The sequence below is a fragment of the Glycine soja genome, chromosome 19, assembly GCF_004193775.1.
Source record: "Glycine soja cultivar W05 chromosome 19, ASM419377v2, whole genome shotgun sequence".
Taxonomy (NCBI): Eukaryota; Viridiplantae; Streptophyta; class Magnoliopsida; order Fabales; family Fabaceae; genus Glycine; species Glycine soja.
In genome coordinates this window covers 4,343,844-4,354,331 of record NC_041020.1, presented here as the reverse complement: position 1 = coordinate 4,354,331, position 10,488 = coordinate 4,343,844, and the positions used below count along the sequence as shown (strand labels likewise).

The 10,488-nt window shown below is 31.1% G+C and overlaps 1 protein-coding gene across 3 annotated transcripts; it reads right to left on the bottom strand.

Annotated features, from left to right (window-relative positions):
* Positions 1–716: 716 nt before the first annotated feature.
* Positions 717–7,906, bottom strand: LOC114400326 (probable tRNA (guanine(26)-N(2))-dimethyltransferase 2). 3 transcript variants are annotated; one of them, XM_028362742.1, is made up of 13 exons: positions 7,543–7,906; positions 6,786–7,133; positions 6,512–6,599; positions 6,196–6,317; positions 5,965–6,104; positions 5,815–5,887; positions 5,047–5,135; positions 4,813–4,918; positions 3,208–3,420; positions 2,905–3,099; positions 2,606–2,683; positions 1,256–1,451; positions 717–739 (listed from the first exon to the last, which is right to left on the bottom strand). In XM_028362742.1, exons 1-13 carry the CDS (start codon positions 7,831–7,833, stop codon positions 732–734), a joined length of 1,947 nt encoding a protein of 648 aa, XP_028218543.1. In that variant the 5' UTR covers positions 7,834–7,906; the 3' UTR covers positions 717–731. The 3 variants fall into 3 exon arrangements, with proteins under 3 accessions (XP_028218543.1, XP_028218542.1, XP_028218541.1); XM_028362741.1 differs by lacking the exon at positions 717–739 and adding an exon at positions 865–1,114 and having other exon boundaries at positions 1,206–1,451; XM_028362740.1 differs by lacking the exon at positions 717–739 and adding an exon at positions 865–1,114.
* Positions 7,907–10,488: the final 2,582 nt, after the last annotated feature.

Genomic DNA, 10,488 nt, shown 5'->3' with positions numbered 1-10,488 from the left:
TGTTTTACAAAGATAAAAAAAAACTAATAAATAAATGACAAGAGAATAATAATTTTACAAAATTAACCTTTAAAAATTAAAATAACACTTATTAGGGATATTAATAAAAAATAATTAATATTACATTAAAAATTAAATACAACACTTATTTTAGAATATTTTCCTTTCAAAAAAACACTTATTTTAAATCAGGGAGAGTACTGTCTATACGTATTGCTTTCCAATTCTTATACGCATCCGGGTATTAGATTTTACATCTAACAATGCTTTGTAGGGTCAAAATGAGAAACCATATTGAAAATTTGAAAACATGTGGTCCACGATATAAACAGAACCATCCCCACCAACTTAAACTTTAAGAAATTTAGATGTAAGATAAGCTAGTAAACAGTAATCGTGTTATTATTATACATCAAATCTGATCTCTTAACAATCTCAAATACCAGTAATTCTTGGTGAGGGTTATAAAAAAAAAATGATTCAATGCACAACATATATTGCTGACCTCTTTCACTTGCATCCATTTAGTGACTAATTTGTTTTGCAAATATTTTGATTAAAATGAGTTTAGACCCTAACTCAATCCAAAAAATAATTCATAGAATAAAGATTATCCTTTGATTATATATTTTATCTTAACGATATCTTTGACATGAGAGTTGAATTTTTACCAATGTATACAGCCAGTATAGGTAAGGTCCACCAAAGTACCCAAATATTTTGAACGTCCTTCAAGAACCTGCATACTCAAATTTGTTAGCCAGAAAAAAGTATCATTTTTCTACGGTATGCGCATATAGTACTTCAAGAGCTTCATACAAGACAGTGAGAGGCTTAGACATGTAGAGAGCTAAACATGATCCATGTTTTTAATTTCCTTTTTATTTTATTGTCTGACTTTTTGCTCAGAAATTGGAACTTCGATTATAAGAAACACCAAATACAAAGTCACCGAAAATAAATATTATTCCACACGATACAATTTCCATAATCCCAAAAAATAAAATGCCAGATTCTGATATCTAATTTGATGCAAAGTGCCTTAATCTTCCCTCAGCAATTTACCTAGTTGTTAATTGAGAAACAAGCACATTTTCTACTTTTACTCGCCACTCTGCAAAATTTAGTGAAGACAAATGGATTCTTTAGTAACCACAAGCATGGAATTCCATGACCTCTAGATTGATGAAAATTAATTTCAAAACCTCATTTGTGAACTAAGAAGTGACACTATCTTCGGTCTTTGGCTTCTTACTTTTAGGTTCTTCATCGTCTTCCTGATTGAGAGCTCCATTAATTGCTTCAGGACCCAAAAGAGAGACATGCTTGCTTGTAATTTGACGTCCTGCCCTAAGTTTTGGACCCCAGTGTCTTTCAGGATTTGGAAGAAAGCGCGCAACCTTCTTAGCTTGTGCCTTGCTAAGAGATGCTACAGCTCGAGCAAAATTAGCCTGAAAAGAACATATACAAGAAAAGTTTTAGTCACTATCATCACTACACCTTATCATAGGCCAAGCCAAATGCCAAAATCTGGACCAAGATCATATCCAAGTTCATGGCAATCATCATGGCCCAAAAGCCCTATTATATAACTAAAACAACGATGGATATATAAATTACACATAATTTTTCTTATCTTCTGATTTCATGGTTTTAATTAAAATACATTTGATAATGTAGTGTTGCAAGCCAAAAGATAAGGTGCATAAACATTGGGAATTGAATTTTTTTATCACTAAAGTTTAGGTGGTTTAAATACAAAGTAAAATATTACATTTTATTAGATGAACCTTAGTTGAATGGATGTATTAAAAGTTATTTTTGTTTCAACTTCTTAGAGAGATTATTTATTATAGTTGGTAACAATTTTCATTATAAATAGAGAAGAGAATTAGTGGAAAAACACAATACATGAAGAGAGATTGTGAACCAAAGTCACTTTGTTGAGAGAAAAGTGTCTTTGTGTAAGAGTGCTATCATTTCTTGTAACCATTGAGTGGGGTATTCGGGTTTGTAGAGTGATACATTATTTGGGGTGTGTTACAATCTTGTAATCATTTTTGTGATAGTGAAATACTTTTGAGACGGTTTCGTGAACGTAGGCAAAGGTGCCGAACCACGTTAAATTTTTGTGTTTGTAATTATTTTTCTTACGGTGTAATCTTTGTTGTGTTCTCACAATCCTTTATGGGAGTGGATAATTTTATTTGTGAGAGCGTTGATTACCCAACAGATAACTTAGTGGAATATGTTTGTGCAGCTTAGTGATGCATAATACTAAGTTTAACCAACCAAAAGTTTTTAAAAGCATAAGCTTTCAACTTAGCATTGGTTCACTCAAGACAGGTGACTAGTTCGCTGTTTAACAAGCCATACCTATCAGAGACACCCTGTCATTACAATTCTAACCCTCTTTCTATCCCTTTTAACTCCTCCACCACACATCATGCATGCACACACGTCTTAGTAACATATAATCCTCCAAAACTTGATTAAATAGCCAGTAGCCACCCAATTGCACAGAATATAGGTGGGGTGTGATAAGGGGAAGGGGAATGGCCCTACATCTTGCACGAGACCAAAACTTTAATGGTACTTAATATACCTGAAGAACAGGTTCCTTTGCAAGTATGATGCTTCCTGGTTGATCTGCTGGTTGAGGCTTCACAGGATGATTTTTTACCTGTAGTGAGAGAGGGAATCAGTGAACAAAGTAAAAATGCAAATCATTCTTTGTAATTACCCGTTTTACCCAAGCATTATGAAACAAATAAGTTCTAGTCAGTTTCATTAAATGGGGCAATGCATTTTATGTACAAGTGCCAACCATACATAGACATCAGAAAAATCAGATTCTGCTGCAAACATAAAATGAACAAGTTTTAACCATGGGTGATCCCTTACCCAGCAGCGCATTATATCCCAAATAACATCCATGGGTGCATCTGATTTAAGTCCCAATGGATTAACATGAGTTCCAGATATACGATAGCCTGCATTGATCACTGCAGAACGGAAAATAATTGCTGATGGAGAAGTGCATTTGAGGGTTGCACAGAGGTTGTGCAGACTCAAAAAGAGGGGAACATCTGGCAATTCCTGCAAAGAATATACTCATTTAATATTGGAAGAATTGGGTAGCCAATCATAACATAAAACGTTGTGTAATGTGTCATAAAATACTAAAAGACATGGAAACACACACACCTCTGATATTGTAGTCAACACAGCTGAAATGCGATCATAAGCTGGATATCTGTCTTTCATAGATTTCACATCTGCTAGAATAGCAGCCACCCATTCTTGGTCGTGGATAGGGGCAGACCATATAGGGCCCCCCATATTGAATTTTTTCCCACAATCACGGCATTCTTGAGGAACAACAGGACCAAAGCCAGGCAAATATCTGACACTAGTATTCTGAAAAGGTAAAAACAACAATAAGTTCCTCCCCTTAAGACACCATTAGATTTTATAGTAAATGAAACTAAAGCAATAGACTTAAACAACCATGCAGGCTTAAAAGGAGTACAACATACCAACCCTTTGGTCTACTGCAAAGAGCATAACCCCAAACCCTCAAAACACTTGATCTAGAACTAGAACAATTAAATTTAGGAATAATTAGACAGACATGGCATGATGTTAGCTTTAGATTTTACACTTAACTTTTCCTTGTTTAGAAAATTAAGCCGACCTCCCTTGTTTGTTTTTTTAAGGGGATTTTGAGTATGGTTCATACATAAAAGGGGAGGTATGTGTAATTTCTTTAGAAAAAGGGTGTCAGAGTGTAAGAAATATATGATAAAATAAGGTAAATCTGATTTTCCATGTAATTAGCTCTAACCTCAGAGGTCAGTTTATTTATCCCTTAAATCTATTTTGGTTCCTCGGTGTAGTTTTATTTCTTTCCTAGTTATGTGTTGTCCAGGGAAATGCTCTCAGAGGAGCCTGCTGATTAACTAGAAAAGAATAGCAGAAATAATTTTCAATTTGAATCCCAAGTACTCATGTTTTGTTTCCTATTGTGATCCTGGCAAACTCTGCCAGCACTAAACTTAATACACAACTTTAAAAATACTAATTTAATAGTAAAAGTAACACTTTCAAGCATCATAAAAGAATTGATTATCCACCACAACCCCATATTACATGTTATACTTTGCAAAGAAATAACACCTATAGTAAATCTAAATGAGTTAAGTGCCGCCTAAAGATAGAGCTTTTAGCTTTAATTTGTTATGTTGTTACTCGTGTTCATCTAAAGCACAAAAAAGAGACAAATGGATAAAACATATGGGGATCCAGCTCCCCTAAAGTGAGAGTGAAAAGTAATATCAGTCATTGATGAGAAAATTAAAAGTCAATATTACATGCATATGCATAACAAATCATAGAAGTGTTTGGATATTAACCAATGATTTTCTCATCAACGAATGATATTACTTACTTTATCCTTTTCACAAAAAAAACTTTATTCCTTACTCACTTTAGAGGAGTCAAATCCAAATCAAATACAGAAACAGTTTTTCCTCACCATAGAAGGATAAAAAAAATCAGTGACCACAGCACAGCATTTCATCCTCCCCCCCCCCCCCCCCCCCAAATCCATTAAAAACAATTCACAAGGTTGAAGTTAGATGAAATATTAAAACAAATGATCCCAGGAATTAAATCATCCCACGAGCATAATCCAAGAATTAATTATTTTGTTTTCTAATTATTTTCTTACATTACAGATACAAAAAAATGATTGTCAATGTACTGATCTGTAGAAATGGAACCTAAAATAGACTAGAACAGGATACACACCTTGGAAATGGTTCTTCCAATGGGCTGTAGGTGGAAAGAATCACAACCAGTGCACTGATAAACATATGAAAGCTTTAGGGGGGTGTTTTTCATAGCACTGGCAGAACTGCAACCAATCATTTCTTCTTTCAGTCAGAATCAAAGGAAATGATATAATGTCACAGAATCACTAATTCACAAAGAAACTAACAAGACATTTATTAAAAGACATGATAATGAAACTAGAGGACTTACGTATATATGCGAACAAAAACACGAAGATAAAAATCCATCTGAACAGATAACACAGGAACGATATACCGCTTATACCGATTAGCATGACTCTGCAATTTAAGAACAGCAAAGCAAATTACATGTATACTTTAAAAATATTGATAATATTCAATTGTTGATCTTTAACACAATATAGCCTTATCACTTCTTGTGATTCCTCTATTGCATTAATTCACTCAGTCTTATTGGAGGGGGAAATCCATAGTTCCATCACCAACATGACTAGTGGACATGAAAATAGTAAAATACTCTCATTCAAGCAAATTCCATAGCTAGTAAACATGACATGGGCATCAAGAATAAGATAGCTTATGTTTTTTGCCAAACTGATTTAATTTTAAAGCACTTATAGGAGAAGAAAATAAGGAAAAATGAAATCAACTTCTCCAATAGGACAAGATTATATTATGCACAAGTTAATTTGTAGAATCTCTCATATTTTTCCAAAAGCTGATTTTTAAGGTGTGTATAAGCTAATTTTAACATATGGAAAAGCTTGTTTCATATTTTTCTTCTTACATGATAATGTATATCATCAAAAGCTTACGTTCATTATATCATTGCACAAGTAGCTAGATACCAAATATCAGATAACCCAAATAATTCCCAAATATTAGTATGATTTCATGCTGATGAGATAATCAAGACACCTCTCAACAACAATTTATCTAAACTATATAATTTATATCTATTTTCCTTGAAAAGAGCTTCTGCATTATGCATACATACCTCAATGCAAGCCAGCACGATCCTCAAAGCCATTTCATGGCAATATTTCCCTCTCAATGGGTATGATCCATATCTAGTATGAATAGCAATTGTTAGAAGTTCAGTCCACCAATCAAACAAAATGATAGCCAATAAGAGTATGAACATTACTTTGAATAGCAGACCTCCCCATTTCCCCCACAGAGCACAGCCATGTCTGTTGCAGTACACATCAGCATACCTCCATCAACAACAGATTGAACTGCTGAATCCAGAAACATTGAAGGTGAACCATAAGGATCAAGATCAACCTGAAAAAACAGCAGATGTAAAGATCATGAAAAATGCATTTTCCTTATATTTAAAGGTGAACGCAAGTTCATAAGAGTAGCATCCACTTACCACATCAAACTCTTTAGCATGGGTTAGCATATATACACGAGCATCAGCAAGATGAGACTCCACTTTTGAAGCTGCAACTGAACCATTGAATTTGATGTTCCTTCTACAAGCTTCAACAGAAGCTGCCAAAAGCAAAAATTTGTACTAAGCATGCAGATGCATAAGCTTAAAAATCGAAGTACACTAATCTCAAAACAAATAGTAGCAATTGTAAGTACCCAAAGAGCAGACCAACCATACAAAGGCAGAACTTTCCATGTTTAAAACCAGAGATTAAAATTCAAAGACAATATAAACTGAAAGACCCGTGAAGCACCTTTATCATTGTCCACAGCAATAACCTGACCAATTCCTTCTACTTCACGAGCATATCTAAGAGACCTTAGACCAGAAGCAGACAAGGCCTGGGTGCAGGCAATAGAGCAATTATAACATACGCATTATACTTGCTCTGTTCAAACTTCAGAGAAAATATTAAAATTTAAATCAATATTGAATGGACAATTTCACAATGATGATGATGATGACGACGATGACATCAAGATGACATGAAATAGCTGTATAAATGAAATCTAACAACTATGCAAAACCTCGAGAACTCTTGGGGGCTTCAGTTCCCTCTTTCCTTTTCCTTCTGAAACATTGATTTGCCCCTCTGTAGTGCTGCATTCTTCAGTGACATTAACCGAATCTTCTTCCATAGTGCTGCACTGTTCTTCTGGAGATATCTCTTCCTCTACTTCGCATTCCCCATTAGATTTATGATCTTCTGGTGCAGTTGAGTCAGGTACTTCCTCCTTAACCAATTCAGAAGAATCACCATTTTCAGATACCTTTTGTGCCCCTTTTGTTCTTTTGGACAAGTAGGCCTCATGCTCTTGCTTCCGCTTCGATATAAATGTTCTCAAAACAGCGATTGATATATCCCTGTTATTGACCTAATAATTATAAAGAAGGAACAAAGGATCAGTCTAACACAACAAATGTTTAATATTCTGCTCACACCCCAAAATTTTTTTTAAGAAAAAACAGAGAAATTACTCATAAACATAACACACGAGAATGAATAATGACTCTAGGAGATAAAACCCAACCAGTGAACATCTTAATAATTCAACTTTCAAGCACTGAGGCATCAATAACCGCCACCATCTCAAATAAATTATAAAAGTTCTAATTCTAACATCATCCCACTATTCAACTTTCAACATTTTTTCCATCATGAAACAAGCAAACGCAACCTATATCTGATTAAAGGGGGAAAACTAAACTTCAACTGGGTTTTTCAGCAAAAGCATAATTTCAAAGCAAAACCCAATAAAAAAATAAAAAGGCAAACTTTATCACCTGAGTTTTGTTATAGAAGACTTCATTCTTTGCGTGCATAAGAATCTCAGCTTCTCCTTCCTTGATGATTTTATAATCACTGAGATCTGAAGACATTGTTCTGCCTATATCATGCAAAAACAAATTCAGGGTCTGCTCCTTCTCCCTCTCCTCTGCTTTTTGTTCTACGGTTTTGGAGCAGAAAAAAGACCAAAAACCCTTGAAAAGAGAAATAGGGTTTATTCCAATTCTAGTTGCTGCTGTATCGAGCTTCGATTGCAGTTTTAGAACGTGGGAGTGCGTAACGAGCATAGCAATGGTTTATATATACATGGCTTTCAAAACGGGGGTAACTGAAAACCCTATTGCCAATTTTTTCAATTTTTCTTTGGCTAAACAGTTATTTTTTTCCCCTTAAACCCTATCAGCTCTTCACTGACCGCTTCAGGTCAAAGTCAAATAAATTACTGAAAACAATAAATAAATTACAGAAATAACAAGTCTGTTTTATAAAAAAAAAATATTATTAAAAGAGTAATATATTACATGTAGTAACTACTCATCTTGTAATGTAAATTTTCGTTAATAAATTTATTAATTTTTATAATAATTTATAACAATATATAAAAAATATATATATTAATATTCTATCGTATACACATTTTTTTCTAGACAATTATGTTCCTTGATTATAGTGTGATTCCCTACTTTCTTTTAACTAAAACTAGTCTAGCGTTTAGTGTCTCGCATTAGTATTAAATTTATTTCTTATAATTTATGATGATTTTTATATTATTTTGAATTTTTAATATATTATTAATTATTTAGTTTAAATTCTAATAATATATGTTAATAAATATTTAATTTTTTTATATGCACATGTTTTAAAAAATTATCATTATTGAAATATTGTCGATTTCCAATCAAAATTAATAACCTCCATAACAAATGATATAAAAAAATAGAAAAGGATATATATTACATGATCATAATGATTATATATATAGAAGAGCTAATTCTAGGAAGAAAAAGTTAATTTTATAGGAGAAAAATACAAATCAAAACCTAGGGTAAGCAAAGAAAGTTAAGAGGCAATAAAATGAGAAAATTTATAATCAAATAAGAAATGAGAACATAAGAAAAGAAAGTGTGTTAAAAAAATGAAAATATATGATAAGATAAAATCTCATCCACTCACGCATATATATAATATATAAATATAAATATTATTTAATAAAAAATATATTGAATATATATTTTTGAATCAATTAATTAATATATTTATCATATCAATTAATTTAATATTTAATGGAATTATTAAGATAATGATGAATATATTTTTTAATAATTAATTAATTTGAATCAATTAATATATATATATATATATATCAATTAATTTGAGATTTAATGGAATGATTAAATCAATTGAATTAATGTAAAAGACTACTTGTTATTAACCTTTGCAAATGAGACAAGTTTATAAATATTACATAACGAATTAACAACTTAAACTTTGAAAAATGCAATTTTTTCATGTTATTATTCTTTATATATTTTCTTTGCTTATTCCTCTGGTTTTTGTTGTTATTGGCATTGCTTTTTAGCCTCTTATGTGCTTCTTGCTTCGAGTGAATGGATCTAGACACATAATCAAATAAATCTTGAGAAGATAAATCGAATACCAAAAGTCTACTCCAAATAACTTTTAGGATAATTATTATTTTCAAACCACAACATTCTTTTGTTTTACTTTCTAACAATCTAAAAACTAAATAATCTTTAGTTGTTGTTGACTTTCATTCTTGTAAAAATACTCAAATGAGTAACATAATTCATTTTGATTTATTAGTTTTTTTTATAACAATTAATAAAACCATTTTGTAAAAATTAATGGTTAACATATATATAAATTTTTATTATGAATTTATAAAGGTCTTTATTGGCGTGTGAATCTAGCCATAGACATTTGTAATCTTAGGTCCTTAAAAAAGAATATATAGTTTGTCTTATGTGTAGATATAGTTAATTTATATTATATATTCTTGAACTATTTTTTAAAAAAGCACATAATTATGAATATTTTATACGAAATTTAATATGATTATATATATTTAGATAAACTTTAATTTTTATAATTAGTCACACTATCATCTAATTTTGACTATATCTCTATTATTTGGCTTTATCATAATTATCTCTCATAAAAGATATATGAGATCTCTAACAAAAAAAAAGGTAAAATATATTTTTGATTTTTATCTATATTTTAGGTTTTAGTTTTGTCCTTAATTTTTTTTAAAAAAAAATCAATTTAATCCTTTAAATTATCTTTATTTGACCAAATTGATCCTTCTATTAGTTTATCATATTAATTTGGTCTATTCTAATTATACATAACAAAGTGAGATATATGACTTAGATGAACATTTACACATTACTAAGAAATATGATTATCAAACTCTTGAATTAACTTGCTAATTTTTACGAGTTTATGAGTTCACTTACCTTTTGCAAGTTGACTCGTGTGTAAACTCTATTTGTAATAGATTTTATAAATTCTAAGTAAATTAGGTAGATTCTTGAGTTTACCACCGAGTCAGCAAGTTAAAAAAATTATATCAAAATATAAGTCATTTTGGGTTGTTTTCTGTGTATTTAATATTCAACATACCTTCATTTAATGTGTTGTTCTCGAATAAAAAAATCACTTTTAATAACATCAAATCCTTGTTCTCTAATGACATCAAATCCTTAATGAAAATGATCTACCATTACTACAAGTCTACGAGTTAAAATGATTTATTGTGAAATTTATGATTTATTATTTTATTTTATTATATTGTTGAAATGTTTAATTGATATGTTATTTATAAATATTTTGTTATTATTTTTATATAAAATAGACGTTTACAAGTCTACCGGTTGAGTTGACAAGTAGAGTTTATCAAAGTCTTACAAGTTTACACC

What these genes read in the sequence shown, in the direction of transcription:
- LOC114400326 (XM_028362740.1), bottom strand. Translation starts at nt 7,833, where the DNA reads ATGCTCGTTACGCACTCCCACGTTCTAAAACTGCAATCGAAGCTCGAT. An exon ending in AGCCCCCAAGAGTTCTCGAG is followed by an intron (nt 6,600 to 6,785) that starts GTTTTGCATAGT and finishes GCCTGCACCCAG; the next exon opens with GCCTTGTCTGCTTCTGGTCT. An exon ending in TCGTGCTGGCTTGCATTGAG is followed by an intron (nt 5,136 to 5,814) that starts GTATGTATGCAT and finishes CTTAAATTGCAG; the next exon opens with AGTCATGCTAATCGGTATAA.